This window comes from Bombina bombina, chromosome 7, assembly GCF_027579735.1.
Source record: "Bombina bombina isolate aBomBom1 chromosome 7, aBomBom1.pri, whole genome shotgun sequence".
NCBI classification, from domain to species: domain Eukaryota; kingdom Metazoa; phylum Chordata; class Amphibia; order Anura; family Bombinatoridae; genus Bombina; species Bombina bombina.
In genome coordinates, this window is record NC_069505.1 from 559,763,413 (window position 1) to 559,789,335 (window position 25,923).

Consider the following 25,923-nt stretch of genomic DNA (forward strand, 5'->3'; position numbering starts at 1 on the left):
TAGCAGGTGTACCAGTTGTACAATCTTTTTGTCAGGCATTGGTAAGAATCAGGCCTGTGTTCAAACTAGTTACTCCTCCATGGAGTCTTAAAGGGACAGTCTAGTCCAAAAAAAACCTCATGATTTAGATAGAGCATGTAATTTTAAACAATTTTCCAATTTACTTTTATCACCAATTTTTCTTTGTTCTCTTGGTATTCTTAGTTGAAAGCTTAACTTAGGAGGTTCATATGCTAATTTCTTAGACCTTGAAGGCCACCTCTTAAAAATGCATTTTAACAGGTTTTTCACCACTAGAGGGTGTTAGTTCATGTTTTTCATATAGATAACACTGTGCTCGTGCACGTGAAGTTACCTGGGAGCCATCACTAATTGGCTAAACTGCAAGTCTGTCAAAAGAACAAATAAAGGGGCAGTCTGCAGAGGCTTAGATACAAGATAATCACAGAGGTAAAAAATATATAAATATAACTGTGTTGGTTATTCAAAACTAGGGAATGGGTAAACAAGGGATTATCTATCTTTTAAAACCATAACAATTCTGGTGTAGATTGTCCCTTTAATCTAGTTCTCAAAGTTCTTCAAGGGGCTCCGTTTGAGCCTATGCATTCCTTAGATATCAACTTGCTATCTTGGAAAGTTCTTTTTCTGGTTGCTATTTCTCTGCACGATGAGTCTCAGAACTCTCGGTGCTACAATGCGAATCTCCATACCTTATTTTCCACTCAGATAAGGTTGTGCTTGGAACAATATTAGGTTTTCTTCCTAAAGTCGTTCGGATAGGAACATTAACCAAGAAATTGTTTCTTCCTTGTGTTCTAATCCTTCCCAGAAGGAGAGACTTCTTCACAATTTAGATGTGGTTCGGGCCCTGAAGTTTTACCTTCAGGCGACTAAGGACTTTCGTCAGTCCTCTTCTTTGTTGTAGTTTTTTCTGGCAGACGTAAGGGTCAGAAAGCTACGGCTTCTTCTCTTTCTTTTTGGATGAAGAGTATCATATGTCTCGCATATGAGACTAGTGGACAGCAACCTCCTGAGAGGGTTAAAGCTCATTTCACTAGGGCTGTGGCTTCCTCATGGGCATTCAAAAATGATGCTTCTGTTGAATAGATTTGCAAGGCTGCAACTTGGTCCTCTTCACACTTTTTCCAAATTTCACAAATTTGATACTTTTGCCTCTACTTAGGCGGTTTTTGGGAGGAAAGTTCTTCAAGCAGTGGTGCCTTCCGTTTAGGTTCCCTGTCTTGCCCCTCCATTTTCGTCCGTGTACTCTAGCTTTGTTATTGTATCCCACAAGGATGAAATCCGTGGATTCATCGTATCTTGAAAAATAAATTTATGCTTACCTGATAAATGTATTTTTTTCGATACGATGAGTCCACGGCCCGCCCTGTTCTATTGAGACAGGTTATTAAATTTGTTAAACTTCAGACACCTATGCACCTTGGCTTTTCCTTTCTCTTCCCAACTTCGGTCGAATGACTGGGTTGATAGGGAAGAGCTATTTATACAGCTCTGCTGTGGTGCTCTTTTCCTCCTCCTGCTGACCAGGAGGCGATATCCCACAAGTAAGGATGAAATCCATGGACTCATGTCTAAAAAGAAATAAATTTCCTTTTCTTTTTAGACACGATAAATCCACGGCCCGCCCTGTTCTCTGAGACAGGTTATTAATTTATGTAAACTTCCGACACCTCGGCTTTTCCTTTCGCTTCCCACTTGGAGTGGGAGGGAAGGGAGGAGCTAGTTAACAGCTGTGCTGCTTTTTGTCTCCTCCTGCTGACCAGGAGGTGAATATCCCACAAGTAAGGATGAAATCCGTGGACTCATGTCTAAAAAAAATAAAAAAATTATCGGGTAAGCATAATAATTTTTCTTTATGTCAGAAATGATTGAATAAGTATAAGAGGAATTTCGGTATTGCCTTGCTCTCTCTATACCTCAGCTTCAAGCTGAGGCATCAGACAGCCTCTTCACCAATCCTGCCCTTGCTATAGCGCTGTCAAGCATTACTCCGTTTCTTCCGATAACCGAAAATGATAGGAAGTGCCCTCTGCAAGGTGCACATTCTAAATTTAAATTCCTCCACTCCTTGCGATTTTCAGAAGCGTAAGGAGGAAGGAGTGTAAAAATTTGGCGCCCTATATAAGCTCTGCCCCTCGTGGGTGTTTCACAAGCCATCTCCCAGCCGCCATTGTTTAAGCAAAGGCGTCGGGAATAACAAGATAAAATTTGTCAACTTGAAATAAAAGCTGCTCAGTCTGCTATCTCTAAGTATAACAACCGGGAGGAAGAGATCAGACTGAACTGCTTCAGTTCCAACAGCTGTTCAGTCCGATAGTTCTATATGACAGAGAAACCCCTTAGAGCACATACTGACACACTCAACTGAATCTCACGGTTGGTTCTATTAATAAATGAGACCGCCAGGAGATGAGACACATGTCACCCAGTGCCTGCTTTCTAACTGCCATAATGTCTCCCGACTAGGAGAATCTGAGCCCAAGTTCAATGAGGTCTAAATTAATAAAGTGCCCAATCTTTTTCTGAGTTCCTTCTACCCCCAGAAATAAAGTCAGCACTTATCTCATCTTCTGCCTGGCAGCAAGGCAGTTCCCAGGTTTAGGAGGTCCTCTCCCTCCCATGGCCCTGTAAATAAACGAAAATCCTGAATAAAATCCCTCAGGTTTTCTTGGTAAAAGCAGCAATAATATGGGAGGCGCAGTGAGAATTATGTCCCACAAGTTCCCATTGCTTTAAAGCCACCAAAGCTCTACTGAAGAGACTGATATGGACTATGGCTACACCCTAGAACAAAGCAGCACAATCTTGCACTACTTTAAAAATAATATACTCTTGATTGAAGAATCTATACTAACACCTCAATTTACCTCTTCGTATCACTAACGTAGGCAAAGAGAATGACTGGAGTGGGAGGAGCTATTTAACAGCTCTGCTGTGGTGCTCTTTGCCTCCTCCTGCTGACCAGGAGGTGAATATCCCATTAGTAATTAAGATGATCCGTGGACTCATCGTGTTTTAAAAAAAGAAAAAGGTTTTTATTACCCTTATAAAGTACCTGTTTGTTGGATAAGATGGGAAATAAAACATTAAATATTTTTTAAAATAAAGACAAAAATCATTAGACTTTACCAGAAGTATAGTTCTTTATTTACATGTTTCCATACTAAAGGGTTTGAACAGAAAAATAAGAGAAAGACAAAAAAAAGAAAAAAAAAATTAGCCCAAATAAGAGCAGTGATACAGACAAACAGTAGGGAATAATGTATATTTTCCTCTTCCCAGGTAAAAAAAAAAAAAAGGTACCCTTTACGTTGAGAAACATGCTGCTTGTGCAACTTTGAATATTTATATACACTGTTTATAAAAGATTTACATCTACACTGGCCCCTGTATCAACAGGGTGCCCTCTGCAATTATTTTACATTATAAAACAAAGAGAAAACAAAATTTCCTTCTTTACTGGTTTAAAATAAATACAAAAACATAAAAAAAAAAAAAAAAGCTATTTTGAGCTCTGTAGTTAGGATGCCCAACAACACTGGATTGTGTGCCCAGAGACAGATTCCCTTGCATGCTGAAAAAAGCTGGAGGGTTGGGATGTAAAGATACTTCTCTCTGGTGTTGAAAGGGTGAACACTTCTTAAACTAGTATAAAAAGCCTCAAAGTGCCTTAAAAAGGTGCCTAAAACATAAGGCTATAAAGGAGTCCCAATATCCACTTTTTCTTCTTTAAACTCCCTAAACCTCCAAGGACAGAGTAGTGAAGATGACCTGCACACTAGCTTGGTGAGCATAATGGAAAACTAAGAGGAAGCATGAACACTGCATTCAGCCTTCAACTACATCTGAAATCCAGTCATTAAAACACGCAGCGAACAGCTCAAGCAGCATTAAAACGACACCACCCAGACATCTGTGCGACTAACAACTTGTAAACAGAATTCGGATGCTTCACCCATTTTGTACCCTCCCCAATGGTCTCTTGCAGAACCATGAGATTTATGCCTCTCATATAGGAATCCTGCACACTCATTTCACAAGTCATAAGGGCAGACCCAAAGCAAATGATAGTGCCTCGTGCTCCAGGATGGGAATGCCCAGCTGAACTCCCTTGCATTTATCATTAGAAGGGATCTGTTGATGCCCACCTCAAGGCCTCCGTTTATTTCTTCCTTATAAGAAGTCTGGTTCAGTTGGGGGTCTGTTCCTGCAGATCCAATCAGAACCTTTTATGTGTAATAAACACTGCCTCCCTCACTCAGTCCATTCGACTCAAGGTGCTCAATGTCCTTTAAGCTACTACACTCAACCTGAATCAGAGTCACTTGTGTCTGAAGAACTAGATGTGGAGCTGCTGCTGCTGTCAGAGTCAGAGCTGGAACTAGAGGCGCTGAGACGGGAAACAGAGACTTGTTGTGCTGACTCTATCTTCTCATGTGCTGCAGAAGAAAAAAAAAAAGAAAGAAGAAAACAGGTTAAATTAAGTTATAAACTATATAGTTAAAATGGAAATTGCATTCCTATTGGATATTCCTATCCAAATGCCTATTCCTCCCTTATAGGTTACTTACTTTTCTTAGGAGGCTTTTTAGCAGAATTTAGTTGTCCACTAACATCCTGCAATCGCTTCTCAAGCTCTCTCTTCTTCTCCATTGCAATCTCCTCTTTTGTTTTCCCAACTGGCTTCTTAAGTGCTGGAGAGAGCACAGAGTTAAGGGGAGCTGAGGAGAGCACAGACAGAGATATAGTTATGCACACCCCATTAAGCTAAAATGTCCAAGCTAAATATGTTAGTCCATTGTACTCGTAAAAAAGGATGAGTCACAATTGTGTTTAAAGTCTGTAAATTTGAGACCATCTATTCTAGATCATTGACACAATTACCTTAACACATAAAAACCAAGGAATAATAAAAATGTATGTGTTGGCAAATGTCTAGATAAACATACAACTGAAAAGGAATTTATTTTTTAAAAAGGGAGTTACATTAGGGGCATAAAACATTTTTTCCTTCATGATTTTAAACAACTTTCCAAATTACTTTTATTATCTAATTTGCTTTCTTCTATTGGTATCCTTTGTTGAAAAACATACCAAGGTAGGTTCAGGAACTGGGAGCTAGCTGCTGATTGGTGGCTATACATATATGCCTCTTCATTGGCTTAAGCTAGCCCCCAACAAATCCCCAACAAAAAAATTTTTTGCTTTTCATATCCCTTAAACATTGCCAACAGCATATTTAGCATGCAAGTAACTGGTTTATGTACACAAGAGTTAGTCATGTTATATACAAGACTGTTACTTACTGTATGGTTTTCGAGGCTTCTTCCTTAAACAGGACATCACATATCTCTCCAGTTCACGCAAAGTAGAAGGCTTCAATGTCTCAAAGTCTATCTCTATTTCCTCAGGATTAGAATCTCTCAGGGAGGGCTCCCTAGACTGGATGATGTGTACTACACGCCCCAACTTCTCTCCTGGAAGCTTGTTAATATCCAGGCTCAGTTGCCGCTTCTCATCATAAGTCATTGGTTTGCTCTCCTCCTCTTCTTCAGAGTCATACATTACAGGGGGCGGTGGCGGCAAAGATTTACTAGAGTATTTCTTGGAACTTCTGAAAGAGAAATACAATGGAGTAAATTCCTTGGAATTTGCTGTGACATCACAGAAAAGGTCCCTGCATTCCCACCAAAGAAACTAACAATCCCCAACAAAGAAAACATCTGAGTGACTGTCAGACCAATTTGGCTTCATTTTAAGAAGGGATTCATCATTGCCGATCCGTTGGGGAAAGAAAGATCATCATTTAGCCACCAGATATTTAGTGTGTGTGGGGGGGGGGGGGAAATAATTTTGAAACAAAGGAAACACTCCTATTTTAAAGAATGGACACTAGACTATACTAGATAATCAAAATGAAATCAACTTTTTGGTACAGAAAATCCATTTCAAGTCAAAACTATCAGACATCACATAGTTGTTAATCATAGCAAAGCAAAGGATTTGTACTTACTTAGATGATGCAGGAGTGGTGGAACTGCTGGTAGCACCCCCTCCAGATCCTGATTTTTTAGAGGATTTCTTGTTCTGAGATGACCGGGATTTGCCAGACCTCCACTCATCATCTTCTTTTGCTTTCTTTTTATCAGATTTCTTTTTCTTCTTCTTTTCCTTTTTCTCTCTCTTTTTCTTGGGCTTTGAGATGGGACCCTGAGAGAGAGCAGCTAGTTGCTCGTGTACAGCTCGAAGCTGAAAACGAAATAAGGTATATTTACCAATGATGGACTACTTGAGAACCTTACCCCCCATATTGGACTAAAACTATAATAAAAGGTACATGTCTCACAATCATCCATCATTCACACAGACTACTAACAAGACAGGACTTCAAACATTACCTGTTCCTGCAACTCTGCCAGTCTGTTCGCTCTCTCCTCCTCAGAGTCATCGGAGCTCTCACTGTCATCAGAGCTCTCACTGCTGCTCTCACTAGAGGACTCAGATGAAGTCTTTGAATCAGATGGTGGCAGCTGTGTTGAGACCGATGGAGGGTTCATCATAAGAGGCTCATCTGGCATTTTGGCATAACAGAACTCAAAAATGTCCTATAGTATAGGTTGTAAAAAATAAAAAAAGTGTGAGAAGACTATTTTAATTAGGTCACTTATAATGTGTTTTAAAGCCTGTTTTTTATACCTGTAACTTTCTTGCCATGGCCACCACATCGTGATCTGGGGGATTGTACTTGTAACAGTTTGAAAACATCAATCTGACATCTGCTGCAAACTCTTGTGCGTCACGATAATCTCGGTTGTCCATTTTTTTCTAAAGAAAGATTTAATGATCAGCATTCTAGTGGATCTCCATAATCTAGTTTTCAGTTCTAATTATATATATATATATATATATATATATATATATTTTATTAAAAGAGATTATATTTTAGTATTCCGTATTAAAAAAGGGCAGTACATACAGAGATTTTTCACATAAAATACTTACTGGAAAGAAAAGTGTGCTATGTACTTTTTATTTTGACCAATTTTAGTAATTCAAATTGTATAAATTAAGTTTACAAATTCTGTGAACATGAAGTTCACATGGCAGGTTTCACTAGCATAACCCTGCTACTTATCTGTCCCAAATGGCCTCAGCAGACATAAGATAACATCCCAATGGTGATTTGACAAAGAAATAAAAGTGGCTAACTCTTTCTACTCTAACATAAAGCCCTGATGGACTTCTCCAAATAAATGGGAAAAGTTACTATCCATTTAAATATAGTGTGTGTGTGTGTGGAATGGACCTCTTACTTTTATTGTGCTCAAATCCATGGGGCACTTAATAATCTCATGGTAATCATGTAGTCCCAATCCAGAGGCATCAACAGGTTTGTAGAAAGGCCATGCATATGCTCCATGTTTTTTTGAGAGCATCTCCTTCAGTATACCATTACAGTACTTTAGCTGTTCAGAGAGTTTCCCCTTTTTAGAAGTCTGATGCTGCTGAGAGTCTGGAAGGTCCTTACGAGGTGGTTTGATTGGACGGCCACTTTCTCGCCGTGCAGGGATTTTGGCTGGTTTGGTATCAGATAGGGCAATAGGAGATGAATCTCCACTAGTGGCAATAATGGCTGCAGTCGTTGGAGTTGTAGTGTCAGCTTTTCGTTTTATACCTTTTTTCTGCTGCAAAAGGAAAGTTAATATAGCAAGCAAATAAGATGCAGCACTTGTTATTATTAAACAAGAGAAGGCAATACAAGAATTGGACTTACATACGAGTACCAAGAGTTACATAAGCAGGACAGTTTGATCACATTGAACTTTTACCCTACTCCACTGTGACTGATAAAAGGAGATAGGCATTTATTGAAGACAAAAAAAAAAAAAAAAAATCACTTTTAGGTGGTCCTAAAATAAACCCAAACCAACAAATCCTTATACACTCACTTTTGCAAACTGCTGTGCATTTGGCGGTACTACAGGGAGTAGTGTCTGGGAAGGTGGCATAGATTTCATAATTGGTGAGGAGAGCATTGATTGTTGTGCTAGATTCAAAATAGTGGTGGGCACTTCTGGAGAACTGTTATAGACTGAAGGCTGAGACACAGATGATATAGCTGGAACTTGGTGTGCTGTTGTTACCCCACCTGTGACAGCTAGAGAGAAGGGGATTAAAATAAATAAAAAAGAAGTTAATATCTGGCAGCTAAATTAATCTCATTATGTAAAACCACCACAACACAGTAACCTAAACCTTTCCTAGCTTACTTTGTGGCTTGCTGTTCTTTCCTTGTTTGCTTTTGGCTGTTGTATTGGGGATATCTTGCTCCTCTTGTGGCATTTGGGCTACTTTCTGCAGGAACATCTTCTCTAGGCTCTGAGCCATCAGCACAATGTCATCAGTTGGCTATAGCAAGAGAAATATATCAAATATACACAAATCAGACCTCATTAAGGCTATTGTGAATTTACTGGTCATAGTTCTTTAAGTAGATGCAGGAAACCTCACCTTGTTATAGATATAACAATTTGTAAACATGGTGTTGAAGTCCTGCATACATTCTAGTGCACTCCAGTAATAATTGTTCTCCAGTCTCTTTTTGATTGTTCCCATATCCATTGGTTGCTTGATGATCTTGTGATAGTCCTGTATAAGCATACACAAAAATACATATCTAATGGTGACTGACTGCAAGTAGTGAATAGTGTTATAATTACTACAAGCTTTAAGCAGGATACCTGTAACAAGCCTGAGAAGGATTAAAAGAGCATTTCATGTTTTAAACTAAGTGCAAGAATTTAGGATTCCTAGGTTAGAGGTATCCATTGTGTTTGAATACAAAGATTATTGACTAAACATTACAGGAAAGCAACTATACAAGAAAATCTTTAAAAAAGAAAAAAAAAGGGGACAGTAAACACCTTGAGATATACGCAATGAAAAAGGTTTGCAATATACTTTCATTATTTATTTGCCCCCTTTACATTTAATTTAGCTGTAAAAATGCAAGGATTACCTAATTCTAAGACCGTATAATGCACGCTGTTTACTTCTCAAGGCTTACGCTCTTACGCTGCTAGTTATTGTTCCTTTTTGGCTTTAGCTGATAACTGCAAAACAATGTACTTTATATTAAAACAATGGCCATGGCTACCCTTATCTGCGGACTAAAGCCCAGATTGGCCCATTCAATTAATGTAAATTGAGGGAGGAGTTTGGCCATTGATAAACGGCATTCAAAAAAATTAAATTATATATATATATATATATATATATATATATATATATATATATTCTACAGCAATATAAATGCCTTTTAATTACAAGGTGTTTACTGTCCATTTAACGATGCATTGCAAAAAACAACACAGCTGGAAAAGCAATACTAAAGTATAACTGGAGTAACCACACATACAATTACAAACTAAAAAGGAATAAAAAGGCCAAAACTAAAATGTGCATGGGAGCATTTCAATTTTAAAATAGAAGCATGTTTTTTGCAATTTACTCATATCAACAAAGAAAAAAAATTAAAAAAAATTAAAGCTTAGTAAAAGTTACATTTTTCCATCAGCATACGCCCATATGATCTGAGCACCTGTGTACCGGTATTCTAAAACACTCCTCAGTCAGCAGAAGCTTAGGACACAAATTAAAGGGACACTGTACCCAAAAATGTTCTTTTGTGATTCAGATTGAGCATGAAATTTTAAGCAACTTTCTATTTTACTCCTATCATCAAATTTTCTTCATTCTCTTGGTATCTTTATTTGAAATGCAAGAATGTAAGTTTAGATGCCGGCCCATTTTTGGTGAACAACCTGGGTTGTCCTTGCTGATTGGTGGATAAATTCATCCACCAATAAAAAAGTGCTGTCCAGAGTACTAAAACCAAAAAAAAGCTTAGATGCCTTCTTTTTCAAATAATGATAGCAAGAGAACGAAGAAAAATTGATAATAGGAGTAAATTAGAAAGTTGCTTAAAATTGCATGCTCTTTCTGAATTACAAAAGAAAAAAATTTGGGTTCAGTGTCCCTTTAAGCCTTCAGACAAACACTTCACCTCTCAGCTTGCATACTGGTGCACAGGCACTCATAGCATATGTACATGCCACTGAACAGTCATCTTTTACTAGAAGCATTTTTGCTAATGGAAGTATGTTGCAAAAAAAAAAAAGTTTTAGAATGGAAATGTGAGTTTTAATTGTGACCTTTCTATACCCTATGCTTTTAAACAGAACCCTCAGAAGCATTCCACCGATTAAAGCTGCATCTTCCCTGTCCTGTACAACAGACCCTGGGTTGTGAAAGGTTATCCCTATAAACGCTCAGGTGGATTCTGTGTACGCGGGACCTGATGACAGCTCTGGGGATGTTTACAGGTTTGCAAACTACACAAACTCCCATTAGAGACTGCTTGATATTTACCAAAGTTTACTAACTTAAAATGTAGCACCAGCTAACTAGCTTATATTAAGCAGTTCCAGCTTGATAGAAAACTGATAATTAACTGTTTAGAACGTGAAGCTACAAGAATTAAAAAAAAAAAAAAAAAAAAATATGTTACAATGTCACAGCAGTGGCACTCATCACTTCTCAAAGTTCAAGCTACTTGAAGCTATACACACTATAGATGGCTACCTTGACAAGCACTAATGTAGTCAGAGCTACTAACTGCCTTGAAACCTTGCCAAACATGGAAGAATGTAAGGTGATGAGGCAAAAGGCAAAATTATGACTGTATTCTAAAAGCTAAAAAATAGGACACCTACCAGTATAATGTACCTTCATACTTCTAATCCAAGACATCTCAGTATGTGTAGCGTTTAATACTTTGTCACACTTGGGGTCCTGTACAATTTCATGGAAGTGCAGATCTGCAAAACGCATTAATTGGAAATTTGGATTTCACAACAATAAGGTATGAAATAACAGATATAGGATGGCGGCTACAATTATTACAATGTTAGAAGCCTTATACCAGAACAAGCCTTAGCTACACAAGTCATCCGTACATTTACAGGGGTGGATGAAACGTGCAAAAAAACAGTAAGGGCTCTCTAGCACTCTACAGTGATGTGTCCAGTAACGCTGATCCAGAGTCAGACAAAGTCTGAAGTAAAATAGATGCAAAAAAGTTTTCCCCTCCTTATAGCAAAAGAACCCTCATATGCAGTCAGTGGGATGCTGGCGCTTATTTCATTAATCTTGCATAAGTTTTGCCCCAAACCCTTCTGCACCAGCAACTTCAAAACTGTCACAAACCCATAGCTGTCATCAGGTTGTGCATGGGAAAAAAAAAGTTTGAGTGAATACATTATCTTGTGTTTGTACTGGAATAAAGACAAAACAAACATGGTTTGAGTTTTGAAGTCCGCTGTCGCCTATTTAGTTTGCCATGATTTTTATGTGGCAAAAAGCAATATGTTGGACTGTACTTTCAATACAAGAGTTCCAGGGCAGTATATTGCCATCCAGGGCAAAACCCTGTCCTGCTTTTCTTCCCTGTCAATGATAACATTTTATATGCAACGCAACTCAATCACCCCAGCTCACACAGACGTACCGGCAAACCAAGTTTTACTGCATCAACAGGCTGGCGGAAAGGCCAAGAGAACTGGTGCTTCCACAGAGACTTCACGACAGCCTTATGCAGGTACTGAAGCTGGTTAGTAGAACGCCCAGGCTTCTTGGGGTTGCTGACCTCTGGAGGTGGTGGATTGGTTTGAGGCACATGGTGGAAAATACTTGATGTCATATTGGGACCTTCAAAGTCCTCGTACAGAAGGGAAGGCTTGCGGATACGCTTCCCTGGTGTGCCCTCAGACTGTCCCATTATACCATGGTTCAGATCCAAAGGTGGTCTGCACAGAGAAGAAAAAAAAAAAAACACATTACTGGTAAGTCACAAATCTATGACTGTATATTAATGCATTCCATACAAAATGCAGATTTATTCTAACTAGCACTTCATATAACAAAGCAAAGAAAACTTGATAGCTAAACTTTTAAAGAAGGAAGAATCCTCAGGAAACTAGGGTATGGAAAAGATTTACCTGCAAGTAGACCAGTACAACAAAAATAGTTGTAGTCTTACTTATCTCACTGCATATCCATTAAAACAAACCTAAGGGTTTGAAGGACCCATTCAATGAATTTATGTATTTTGTGCAATTCAAATTCAAAACAAAATGGTACAGTGCAGTTTATAAAGAAATTGTGTAACGGAGGGAGTCTTGAGAAAAAAACAAACAAAAAAAAAACCCCATAACATTTCCAATGGGACCTTTGGAAAAAAAAGTGTCACAAATTCAGTGAGTAAAGGGTGGAGATCTTTTAAAAGACCACATCAATTTTTGTCACTTTAACCTCCTTGGTTGCGAGATTCCAAACATAATAATCCAAAATATAACCCAAGGCATGACAAACATAGGAGCCAGGGAGCCACTGGCTCCTAGAATTTAACCTCTGGCTTTGGGGTATTTTACATATCTACATACAAATAGATATTGGCAATCCCATTATAATCCATGGGGGGGGAAGAATAGGAATAGCATCTTCAAGCTACTGATAAACACTGACAGAGCAACAGTCAATTTCTAAAGTGCTGCCTATTTCAAAGACACTAAAAAAAAAAAAATGTCTAATGACATGCTTTTTTCTTTTTTTTAAATTAGCTTTTCACTCTTGTGAAGTTGCCCAGGACACAGAACTGGTTGGCTAAAATGCCAAAAGTCAACATATAATAAATAATTAGCCCTAAGAAAATGGGGCTGTCTGCAGAGGCTTAGATAGAAGGTAATCAGAGGGAGAGATATAGATATATATAGATATATATATATATAGATATATATATACACATACATACATACATATATACACACACACACACAATTTATATATATATATATATATATATATATATATATATATATATATATATATATATATATATATATATATATATATATACACACACACATACATACACACACAGTGGATATAAAAAGTCTACACACCCCTGTTAAAATGTCAGGTTTATGTGATGTAAAAAAAAAATGAGACAAAGATAAATACATTTCAGAACTTTTTCCACCTTTGTGACCTATAAACTGTACAACTCAATTGAAAAACAAACTGAAATATTTTAGGTAAAGGAAAACAAAAAATAATATGGTTGCATAAGTGTGAACACCCTTAAACTAATACTTTATTGAAGCACCTTTTGATTTTACTACAGCACTCAGTCTTTTTGGGTATGAGTTTTTCAGCATGGCACAGCTTGACTTGGCAAGATTTGCCCACTCTTCTTTGCAAAAACACTCTAAATCTGTCAGAATGCGAGGGCATCTCCTGTGCACAGCCCTCTTCAGATCACCTCAGATTTTGAATTGGATTCAGGTCTGGGCTCTGGCTGGGACATCCCAAAACTTTAATTTCCTTCTGGTGAAGCCATTCCTTTGTTGATTTGATTTGGCTGTATGCTTTGGGTTGTTGTCATGCTGAAAGATGAAGTTCCTCTTCATGTTCAGCTTTCTAGCAGAAGCCTGAAGGTTTTGTGTCAATATTGTCTGGTATTTGGAACTGTTCATTATTCCCTCTACCTTGACTAAGGCCTCAGTTCCAGCTGAAGAAAAACATCCCCAAAGCATGATGCTGACACCCCCATGCTTCGCTGTGGGTATGGTGTTCTTTTGGTGATATGCAGTGTTGTTTTTGCGCCAAACATATCTTTTGGAATTATGGCAAAAAAAGTTTAACTTTGGTTTCATCAGGCCAGAACACCTTTTGCAACATGCTTTTGGGAAACTTCAAATGTGTTTTTGCAAAATTTAGCCGGGCTTGGTTTTTTTTTTGTAGAAAAGGCTTCCGTCTTGTCACTCTTCCCCATAGCCCAGACATATGAAGAATACGGGCGATTGTTGTCACATGTACCACACAGCCAGTACATGCCAGATATTCCTGCAGCTCCTTTAATGTTGCTGTAGGCCTCTTGGCAGCCTCCCAGACCAGGTTTCTTCTTGTCTTTTCATTGGTTTTGGAGGGACACCCAGTTCTTGGTAATGTCACTGTTGCACCATATTTTCTTCACTTCATGATGACCGTCTTCACTGTGTTCCATAGTATATCTAATGCCTTAGAAATTCTTTTGTTCCCTTCTCCTGACTGATAACTTTTAACAATGAGATCCCTCTGATGCTTTAGAAGCTCTTTGCGGACCATGGCTTTTGCTGTAGGATGCGACTAACAAAATGTCAGGAAAGACCTACTAAAACAGCTGAACTTTATTTGGGGTTAATCAGAGGCACTTTAAATGATGACAGGTGTGTACTGACTCCTATTTAACATGATTTTGAATGTGATTGCTTAATTCTGAACACAGCTACATCCCCAGTTATAAAAGTGTGTTCACACTTTTGCAACCATATTATTTTAGCTTTATCTCCCTTTACCTAAAAGATTTCAGTTTGTTTTTCAATTGAGTTGTACAGTTTATAGGTCACATTAAAGGTGGAAAAAGTTCTGAAATGATTTATCTTTGTCTCATTTTTTTTACATAACAGAAACCTGACATTTTAAGTGTTGTGTAGACTTTTTATATTGTGTGTGTGTGTGTAGCTGTTTATAAAGGGACATTGTACAGTAGATTTTTCTTTGTATACATGTTTTATAGATGATCCATTTATATAGCCCATGTGGGAGAGTTTTTGTAAAAATCGATTTTTCTTATTTTTAAACATTATGCTGATTTTAAGACTCCTAACCAAGCCAACATTCTGTTATGTAATGGGTCTTTTCTTATGCAGGGGGAGAAGAGTGTCTGCCTGTTCCTGCTTTCTCAGCTCCTTTCAGTGGGTGTCCCAGTCCAACCTCATCAATAGTGCTTAACTTGTTGCTTCTAAGCAAGATTTTAAAAGGTTTTATATTGGATTTTTATATATGTGCATATTCTTTTTTTTAGTAGTGTATTACATTAAAATTATGTCCCTTTCATTAAAAAAAAATTATATATGGAAGAACTAAGCCCACAGCAAAAAAAAAAAATAATAATAATGTAAAATTTACTTCAAACCATTAAGGAACTGGCAATGGCACAAATGGATAGCACTCAATTCATTATTAATCTATAAATGGACCGGGCTTACCACTCAGGCTTGTGATAAGAGGAACCATATGTTCTTCACAGATAATTCCTACTTACCACATATACACTGTTAGCAATTATTCATCAATGAACAAAGAATTTTTGAATGAGAAGACTCCATCCAGGTTGCAGTAACAGGAACAAAAGCTTGTTTAAATAGCCCTCAAATTACAGAGACCCTTTAAGAAAAGGTGAAAAGGTGGAATTGTTAATATCCCGTCTAAAGTATTCATATATCCCTGTCTATAGTAAGCACTTAAATTATTATGTACAAGTACCCAAAACCCAGCTGATCGCTGAATAGGTTTCCCATTTAATTCAGCCGACTCCAAAATACAATTAGCAATAAAGAGTTGAGCTTAGATTAGAACAATTCAAGTATTTTACTTAATGGTGTTCTGTAAAATTAGCGGTCCCTTAACGTGTTTCCAACAATTTGTGATACCCCAGCTGTAGAGTATTAAATAGATGTTTATCATCTTTGAAACCACAACCCATTTACAAAGTAGGCTGAGATTGCAGGGAGAAGTCTATTCAAACACATCCTTCTCACTGTAATCACAAAGCCAAATACTTAGAACTGAAAAATGAAATTTCACTTCGCTTCCTCTCCCAGTTTGATTTATCTTGCTGTTTATGTAGAGATTCTGCACCCATTACTGCAGTAATTTTGTCTAATGCGACAGTTTTAACAGGCAAAATCAGCATCTTCAAACTGCAAAATAAATTAGTTTGGTAAACATATTTAATACAATTCAGCAGGTGGAATTTTTTACAGTACAATGTCCTTTAAAAACCCAAACAAATCATTTAAAATTATTATAAGAGTACAGTATATATGGCTATCCCCATGAAACCACCAGAGTGCTTTTTTTTTGCTGTGGGCAATTAGGGAAAGGTATACAAGAACTCCTGAACAGAGGAAAAACTAAGTTATCAGATATCTAGATCCTGGTGAATGCTCATTGTGCAGTGGTTCTCAGAATTAAAAGGAAAGGCTATCAGATTAAAAATGTTTACAATGCATAAATGGGCTGTGTTGAGGTAAATTCTGAGTTTACTGAACCTTTTATCATGCCAGAGTGAGCAGGAAGCAACTGTAATACATCAGTGCTTGACAAATCTGTTTAAAAATAAGGAGCCAGTAAGAATATTTAGGAGCCAGACAGTGGGATTTGTATATAGATATATAGAGAATGACCAAAAAAGTTAGGAGCCAGGGTTAAACTTCTAGGAGCCAGTGGCTCCCAGGCTCCTGGGTTTGTCGAGCCCTGTAATACATAGTTCTCACCCTTATATTTCAGAGGCATACATATGGTCTCAGTAGCTACAGTAATCACACAAATATCCGAATACTGGATAGTATAGTGGTGAATAAAGCCACTGCAGTGAACACCTACAAAAGAAAAATGATGCTGAATGGTCTGAAATTAGTTAAATGGAAAACCCGAAAAGTAAAATTGCATCACATTGCTGGCTATCTGCATTAAAAGTGTATTACTTATTGAGGGTGGGCTAACTATAGACATATTAAATGTCATAAAAAAAATAATAATAATGAACTACAACCTAGTGCCCTGTTTACTTGAAACCCTGAGAACTGCTGACTCACCACCACAATACATCAAAATCTGCCAATACAACACAGACACAATACACACGTTAATCTCGTGATGTGTACCCCTTTCTCCATAGGTTGCAATTAAAACAGTGTTAATATAAGAGATGAGAAAAAGAATGACACTAATAAGTAGACTGTGGTTACAGGTCCACATTAAATCAAAATTCACAGTACAAGTGATCTATCACCCACATAACATCTAGTAAATGTTACACATGATAAAATGTGTATCCAGTACTCTAAAGTTTGTTTATTATATACATATATACACACACACTCTTTAATGGCTTTTTGACCAATATTGGACCATAGCAAACATGCCATTACTTGCAGAAACCCTTACATTGTGCTATATATTGCAAGGATCTATCTCCCAGGAAACTGCAATATAAAAATTACACCAAGGTCAGAAGGTTATATCCTCAACGACCCCTGCTTCATAAGCATACAAAACTTAATTACTAATATATATATATATATATATATATATATATATATATATATATATATATACACACACACTAGTGCCTACAATACGGTAGTTACATGTTGGTCACGTCAATACATACACTATATTAATATACTAGTTGTAAAATTTTAAGTCACACTTAACAGGCAGCAATAACAGCAAATTAGGGCAAGACCATATTAACCCTTAACTGTGGTACTGACTATAACTAATATATACCGGGGTTGTTTACCTTTAGTTCTTTTTTTTTTTTAAAGGGTGTCAATATAATTAGCAGGGAATTCCCGGTTGCCGGGTAACGCAGCGGCCCCTCCCGCGGGGATATATAAGTCTGGGCGGCCGGAAGAAAATGGCGGCACTGCAGGAGCAGAGGGGGAGAGAGTCGCAGTCAGCTAAGGTCTCCAACAGAAAGTCTATTTAAACCATATCTGATGGGTAAGAGGCAGTAAAACCAGATCTGTTTATATTCATAACGGATAGGAATGCAGTTGCTATAGGGGACAAGGATGGTTTCGGATTGTATTCAATGTTTACGGGGTTGAGGGACAGAGACGCCATCACTATGGAAGCAAGGCCCGGGGAGGGGGGGGGTGACTGCGGAATCCCTGCAAGTAGATTTAAAATGCAATTTTACGTCATAAATAACGATTGACACAGACTGTTCTTTGTGGAGCGTAGAGGCCTGTACCTTTTAAACACCGGGTTAACTGCTGTCTCCATGCGGATGGCAACGGATTGTGTAGGTACCGGCTCTCCCGTGGGGGCGTAGCGGTTCCGTTCCTAGAAACCACTTCAAGACTTTCCCCCTCTCAACTCCAGCTCTCCGCTTCAGCGAAATGGCGCCTCGGAGCCTCAAGCCGGTCTTATATAAACACACTGCTGGATGTTGATTGGCTGGACTGGGCACTCCTACATATTGTTTCCGAGATTTCTGTTGGTTCATTTGCACATCAATCATAGCACCATCCGCCCACTTAAACTGAGAGAGTATTCCATTGGTTATCATCTCTTTCGCTGTACGAGCGCCGTCTAGTGGAACACAACAAAATGACCACTGCAGCACTAAAGGAGAACGCGCCCTTCCCTCCATAGGACTCCAGGACAAGTGACTCAGCGCACCTTCCACGTCACCCATGTTAGCCTCTCTTCTAATTGGTTGGCTCCATGCGGCGTTAAGTTACTGTCGCCTCTTCCATTCGCTGTTACTAGGCAGCTGAGCTATTACAGGGCGTACTATCCCAGTCACGCGTCCTTGTGTTTTTTTTTATTTATTTCCCTTGTACTTTGAAAGAGAAGGCGCCATCTTGTTGCGCAGTTAATGAAATCCACAACGCCCTTTAAAAATACAAATAGCAGCAACTCCCAAACCACCATTCACTCAAAATAATTGGCAATAAAAAAAATGGTATCTGAAACTTCTGTCTTCCTCCAACGAATATCCTTATTGGTTCCAATTATCTAAAAAAAAAAAAAAAAAAAAGTTAGAAGTTTACCTTGATAACAATTTTACATCTTATCGAAATAATACATATTCTCCTCACCGTTGGCTTTCTGAGAAGGCCCATTTTGTCCTAATGTTAACCCAGCTACTGTCACCTCAAACATTCGACGATTCCCTCCGAATAAAGTATCCCATCGTAAAATAACTTATTTTTTTCAGTAAAACCCGAGTCGCTCGTTAGACTGAGCAACTCGACGTGATTTCCCCGGCATGGAAAAGCGCAGTTCATCCCCGCAGGCACACGCCGCCCCCGCCTGCTCAAACCCGACGCCATTTTGTTGAGAGGAACAAGAGCAGCAAGCAGCAGCGTCTTTCTCCATCCTCCTCCTCTGTTTCTCCCCCTGCTGCCACTCTCCCGCAGCTCATGGGAGACGCCCCGGTCCCGGATGCTGCTTCCTTTCCACCACCTACTGGCGGCATCTTTATGAATTTCCTCCCCTTTCCTCTATCTAACCTCCCTCCTCCCCCCATCTTGCTGCATTTTGCAGTGCAGCAGTGTGCACAGTCATTGCGCTAAGATGGCGGCTGCTCTTAGCTTGCCTCGTCAGCTCTCCTCACTCTAACCAGCCTTTATAACTAAACGGACACCTCCGGGATTTTCCTCAATATCTGATTTTATGATTCATCAAGCAAGAAAATACTTTGATACGTGTAAATTAAATGCAAAAAGAAAGAATAGACCTAGTTTTATCAGTTTGAGAAAAATCTAACACTATTAACTGCGATGGCTAACAAAGGGACGTACAATCTTAAAATGACGATATATTTGACAGCATATTTCCCCCCCCCCCCCCATGTATGAAACAATAATTCAAATGTGTATGTATTATATATGTAATATATTGTGTGTATGGTAGAAAATATCAGTTCATTTAAATGGTTATTGGAGAAATTATAGTTCTCTCAGGAACAATCCAACATTTGTACTCGCCCTCAGCAAATTTTTACTATTCAAGTTAAGTGGAATTTTCCAGCCCTATAATGTTAATTCTACATTCTTTTTTCTAAGTAGGTTTATACAGTGTTATTTTTAAATTAAATATTGCTTTTTAATAATAATTAAATATAAACCTGTTTCCTTTTTTGCCATGCCCATAAGCAAATCCATTTGAAAGATTATACTTTGTGTATATTTCCTTACAATTGCTTATAATAGTTTACACAAAAATATAAAATAGATTAGCTTGCCATCAAGCAATTACTTTATTACTTTTTTTTTAACTTGTATTATTGCACTAACCCCACCCTTTAATCTAATCTAACATTGTATACCAGATTTACATGTCCTATACAAATGGACACATTTCAGAGGCCTTATGTCATGTTAAACAATAATTTTGTGGATCTTAAGCATTTATATGCATGTATATAGGTTTGCTCAAGTTTATATGCATAAATATATATAAATTGAACTTTTTAATATACCCACCACACTGGTCTGATATTATTTAGTTTTGTCCATAAATATCAATGCATGCATTTACACATAATGTAAATATTATATTTAGCAACTACATTTGCACCCCTTTTAAAATACCTGTTGTCTCCTTGTGCTCCCCCCTTGGGCTCAGTCACTGGCATACACATGGAAGCCTGGCTTCTACTTCCTCCTTGTCTTTCCTCGCTCCTCCTGCTGTCACTGCCGTCCCCTCCACCCACTGCATCCCTGGCCTGAGAGCACAGCTGCACCCATAATAGTATTGTGTACAGAGATGTGTATAGTAGTAGACCAAGATGTACAACTGTATACTTAATGTGCCTTATACATTTTTTTTAATTTTTTTTGTCTAAAATTTATAAACTGTTAGATTAAAGGGCCATTAAAGTATTTTAAAAGCATAAAATATATATATATATATATATATATATATATATATATATATATATATATATATATCTAGCACTGCTTAAGACACATATTCAAACTATATGTTTTTATTTACAATCATGTCATTTTAAATATGGACAAATATATATATATATATATATATATATACACACACAGGTATACCTCACTTTACAGCGATTCGCTAATACAGCGCTTTGCGGAGCTGAAGTTCAACCTCCAAGCATTTTGAAACAGTGCTGTAAATCATTGCGAGAAAAGTGACTAGCACCATTTTGTTATGCTTAGTTCACTCTGTTAACTTAATTGCAGTGCAATCTGTGTCTCGGTGCTATAGTCTGGCAAATTTTACTACAGTAATTGTCACTATTTTACAGGTACAGTATTTATTGAATACTTGCTGTGCTAGTGTTAAACTAAACGTAGCACTATTGCACCCCTAATATATGTTAGTTCAAACATGTTTTTAAGATTTTAAACACTAAAAAGAAAGCTAGAACTGCCTTGTTTCACTTTAAGGCAGTTTTCACTTTACAGCAGGGCTCCAGTCCCTTACCCGCTGTATGAGTGGGGTATACCTGTGTGTGTATCTATCTAATCTATATCACAAAAGTGAGTACAACCCTCACATTTTTGTAAATATTGTATTATCTTTTCATGTGTGAACACTGAAGAAATGACTTTGCTACAATGTAAAGTAGTGAGTGTACAGCCTGTATAACAGTGTCAATTTGCTGTCCCCTCAAAATAACTCAACACACAGCCATTAATGTCTAAACCGTTGGCAACAAAAGTGAGTACACCCCTAAGTGGAAATGTCCAAATTAGGCCCAATTAGCCATTTTCCCTCCCCGGTGTCATGTGACTCGTTAGTGTTACAATGTTTTAGGTGTGAATAGGGATCAAGTGTTTAAAATTTGGTGTTAACGCTCTCACTCTCTTACTGGTCACTGGAAGTTCAACATGGCACCTCATGGCAAAGAACTTTGAGCATCTGAAAAAAAATAATTGTTGCTCTACATAAAGATGGCCTTGGCTATAAGACCCTGAAACTGAGCTGCAGCACGGTGGGCAAAACCATACAGCGGTTTCACAGGACAGGTTCCACTCAGAACAGGCCTAGTGATGGTCGACCAAAGAAATTGAGTGCACGTGCTTAGCATCCTGTTCAGAGGTTGTCTTTGGGAAATAGACGTATGAGTGCTGCCAGCATTGCTGCAGAGATTGAAGGGGTGGGGGGGTCAGCTTGTCAGACCATATGCTGCACACTGAATCAAATTGGTCTGCATGGCTGTCATCCCAGAAGGAAGCCTCATCTAAAGATGATGCACAAGAGAGCCTGCAAACAGTTTGCTGAAGACAAGCAGATTAAGGACATGGATTGCTGGAACCATGTCTTGTGGTCTGATGAGACCAAGATAAACGTATTTGGTTCAGATGGTGTTAAGAGTGTGGCGGCAACCAGGTGAGGTAGTACAAAGACAAATGGGTCTTGCCTACATTCAAGCATGGTGGTGGGAGTGTCATGGTCTGGGCCTGTATGAGTGCTGCCGGCACTGGGGAGCTACAGTTCATTGAGGGAACCATGAATGCCAACATATACTGGCGCAAAGCATGATCCCCCTCCCACCCCTCCCTTTGGAGACTGGGCCGCATGGCAGTATTCCAACATAACCCCAAACACACCTCTAAGACGACCACTGCCTTGCTAAAGAAGCTGAGGAAACTGGCCAAACATGTCTCCAGACCTAAACCCTATTGAGCATCTGTGGGGCATCCTCAAACGGAAGGTGGGGGAGTGCACCAACATCCACCAGCTCCATGATGTCATGGAGGAGTCTAAGAGGACTCCAGTGGCAACCTGTGAAGCTCGGGTGAACTCCATGCCCCAGAGGGTTAAGGCAGTGCTGGAAAACAATGGTGGCCACAAAAAATATTGACACTTTGGGCCCAATTTGGACATTTCCACTTAGGGGTGTACTCACTTTTGTGGCCAACCGTTTAGACATTAATGGCTGTGTTGAGTTATTTTGAGGGGACAGCAAATTTACACTGTTATACAGGCTATACACTCACTACTTTTCATTGTAGCAAAGTATAATTTCTTCAATGTTGTCACATGAAAAGATATAATAAAATATTTACAAAAATTTGAGAGGTGTACTCACTTTTGTGAGATACAGTATGTGTTTGTGTGTGTGACAAAAGTCTAAGCACTAGTCAAGCAAACACTGTGTAGTATGTTGTAGGGTCAGTGTTCTGGATCCAGCAGGATGTTGTCCAGCATGGTAGTTCTTGACTTTAAAAGTATGATACAAAGTGTTATGTTTTCTTTGTGTGTTTTTTTTTTTTTTTTTTTTTTTTTTTTTTTTGGGTACATTTAAACATTCAGGGATAGATTAGAAGTAGAGCTTGAGTGTTAACTGCGCTAGATGTAAGCTTTTTCAAAGTCTCAGGCTGTGCTCGTATTATGAGATGAAAGTAAACTATTTTCGCTCACGCGCTGACGTACGTAAAAAAGCAGAACTTTACGTAATATTGTGGGGGTTTTTTGTGTTTTGTTTTGGTGTTTTTTTTTTTTTTTTTGTTTTTTTTTGTAGATGGTGTTATGAGTGTAAAGTGTACTTTGTAACGCACAGTTAGCTCCGGAAATAATTGGATACTGACACAATTTTCATAATTTTGGCCCTACACGACACCAAAATGGATTTGAAAAATGAAACTACTGAGATGCAATTGAAGTGCTGACTCAAATTTAATTCAAGGGGTTAAACAAAAATATCGTATGCAACGTTTAGGAATTGCAACAATTATTTCAGGGGCTCAAATGTAATTGGACAAATGAAAACCGTCCTAAATAAAATGTTCATTTTTAATACTTTGAGAACCATTTGCAGGCAATAACTGCTTAAAGTCTGGAACAAATGGACATCACTAAATGCTGGGTTTCTTTCTTTGTGATGCTTTGCCAGGCCCCTACTGCAGTTGTCTTCAGTTGTTGTTTGCTCGTATGTGTTTCTGACTTAAGTTTTCTCTTCAGCAAGTAAAATGCATGCTCAATTGGGTTGAGATCAGGTGATTGACTCAGCCATTGCAGAATATTGCACTTCTTCTTTGCCTTAAACTCCTATGTTGCTTTCACAGTTTGTTTTGGGTCATTGTCCAAGTCAAGGTCCGTCTAATCAACTTTGAATTTGAGCAGACAATATGTCCCTATACATTTCAGAATTCATCCAGCTGCTTCTGTCTTTTGTCACATAAACGCTAAGGACCCAGTGCCATTGGAAGCCATGCATTCCTGTGCCATCACACTGCCTTCTCCGTGTTTTACAGATGATGTGGTACGCTTCAAATCATGAGCCATTCCAAGCCTTCATAGTTTTTCTTACCATCATTCTGGTACAAGTTGATCATAGTTTAATCTGTCCAAAGAATGCTGTTCCAGAACTGGGCTGGCTTTTTTGGATATTTTTTGGCAAAGTTTAATCTGGCCTGTTCTTGAGGCTTATGAATGGTTTTCACCTTGTGGTGAATTCTCTGTATTTGCTCTCATGAAGTCTTCTTTTTATAGTAGACTTGGATAATGTTATGCCTACTTCCTGGAGAGTGTTCTTCACTTGGCTGGATGTTGTGAAGGGGTTTGTCTTTACCATTGAAAGGATCCTATGATCACCCACTACTGTTGTCTTCTATGGATCTTCTTTTTTTCACACCAGTCCATAAAACGGCTTTTAATTCAATTGTCCAATTACTTTTGGTCATTTGAAAAAAGCGGGGACTACATATTAAAGAGCTGTAATTCCTAAACCCTTCCTCCAATTTGTATGTGAATACCCTCAAATTAAAACGGAGACACTGCATTTTAAGCCCTTATTCATTAAGGGCTTACTAAAATAAATTCAAGTTAGTTAAAGGGACAGTCAACACCAGAATTTTTGTTGTTTTAAAAGATAGATAATCCCTTTATTACCCATTCCCTAACTTGAATTTATTTTTAGTAAACAGCCGGGGGGGAGGGAATTAAACTTAATCAATATACGATAAAATAAATTAAAATGAATGAAATTAAAACAAAATAAATTAAATCAAGTTAAGTCAGTCCCCGGAGAGTGACAGCACCCATCTTTGAGTCCCTTCATGTACCAACACCTGTTCCGTACTACATGTGAATTTCACTTTGTGTTTGTTGCATTAATGTCTTAGGTCTAAGATCCACCCCCCCAACCTGTGCTAGAAGAAAGAAGTATGTGTTTTTTGAGTGGTAACAGAAGACGTGGCGTCAACTCTTGTGGCAGCGTGAGAAGCATGCATTCCCACTCTTGGTATCCTTTATTGACAAAGAAGCAATTCACTAATGGGAGCTAACTGTACACATTGGTAAGCCAATGACAAGAGGCGTATATGTGCATCCACCAATCGGCAGCTAACTCCCAGCTTCTGAGCCTACCTAGGCATGTTTTTCAACAAAGGATATCAAGATAACAAAGCTAATTATATAACAGAAGTAAATTGGAAACTAGTTTTACATTGTATGCTCTAAATAAATCAGGAATATTTTTGGGGTTTCATGTTCCTTTTAAATTTCAGCAAAACATTCAGAGATAAATTTGATAAAATAAAAAAGTCCAATTTACTTCTGTTAATTGTACCCTCCCTATCTAGATCATGTCCCTTTAAATCAGGGATGGAGAACTGTGGCCCTCCAGATGTTTCAGAACTACATTTCCCATGATGCTCAACTGGACTTTAGAGTGCCTAAGTATCATGGGTAATGTCGTTTTGAAACATCAGTGTCAAGGTTCTCCATTCCTGCTTTAAATGGACAATTTAGCTTTCTTGCATCAAATATGTTTTTATGTCTTTTTTTTTTTTTTTTATAATTTATTTAAACAAGATGTTCATATACTGAGTATATATTTGTCAAGTTTTTTTACCCCTTTCCACCAAAAGCCAATGAGACTTTAGTATCAGTTGTGCACAAACACACATTTCCTTCCATTTTCAGTATTTATTTATAAAATATTTTACCTGGAAGGATACTTTGAGATTTCTCTCGTTTTCAAGTATGTCCTGGGTCCACAAAACATTGCTTTGATACAATAGGGTAGAATAAAATACAAAAACAATACACAATATATGCAAAAATGTAACATAGAACAGGTAGGAAATATATAATCAACCATGACTGTTTTGAGAGATGTAGAGAGGAATCTCTTAAAGGATATTAGGCTTGGGGAAGGTTTGAAAGTGTGCGGGAGGTCGTTTCATAATTGTGGTGCTCTGTAGGAAAAGGAGGATTGAGCTGCTTTCTTTT

The 25,923-nt window shown here is 38.1% G+C and overlaps 1 protein-coding gene across 6 annotated transcripts; it reads right to left on the reverse strand.

Annotated features, from left to right (window-relative positions):
• Positions 1-3,142: 3,142 nt before the first annotated feature.
• On the reverse strand, positions 3,143-20,384 carry BRD2 (bromodomain containing 2). 6 transcript variants are annotated; one of them, XM_053721922.1, is made up of 14 exons: positions 18,804-19,099; positions 17,951-18,720; positions 15,230-15,351; positions 11,594-11,891; positions 8,536-8,673; positions 8,295-8,433; positions 7,974-8,182; positions 7,338-7,709; positions 6,721-6,849; positions 6,423-6,629; positions 6,038-6,273; positions 5,331-5,638; positions 4,596-4,745; positions 3,143-4,463 (listed from the first exon to the last, which is right to left on the reverse strand). In XM_053721922.1, the coding sequence occupies exons 4-14, from the start codon at positions 11,861-11,863 to the stop codon at positions 4,330-4,332; spliced, it is 2,292 nt and encodes a 763-aa protein (XP_053577897.1). In that variant the 5' UTR covers positions 11,864-11,891; positions 15,230-15,351; positions 17,951-18,720; positions 18,804-19,099; the 3' UTR covers positions 3,143-4,329. The 6 variants fall into 6 exon arrangements, with proteins under 6 accessions (XP_053577897.1, XP_053577895.1, XP_053577896.1 ...); XM_053721920.1 differs by lacking the exons at positions 15,230-15,351; positions 18,804-19,099 and adding an exon at positions 20,301-20,384; XM_053721921.1 differs by lacking the exon at positions 15,230-15,351 and having other exon boundaries at positions 4,596-4,718; positions 18,804-19,100.
• Positions 20,385-25,923: the final 5,539 nt, after the last annotated feature.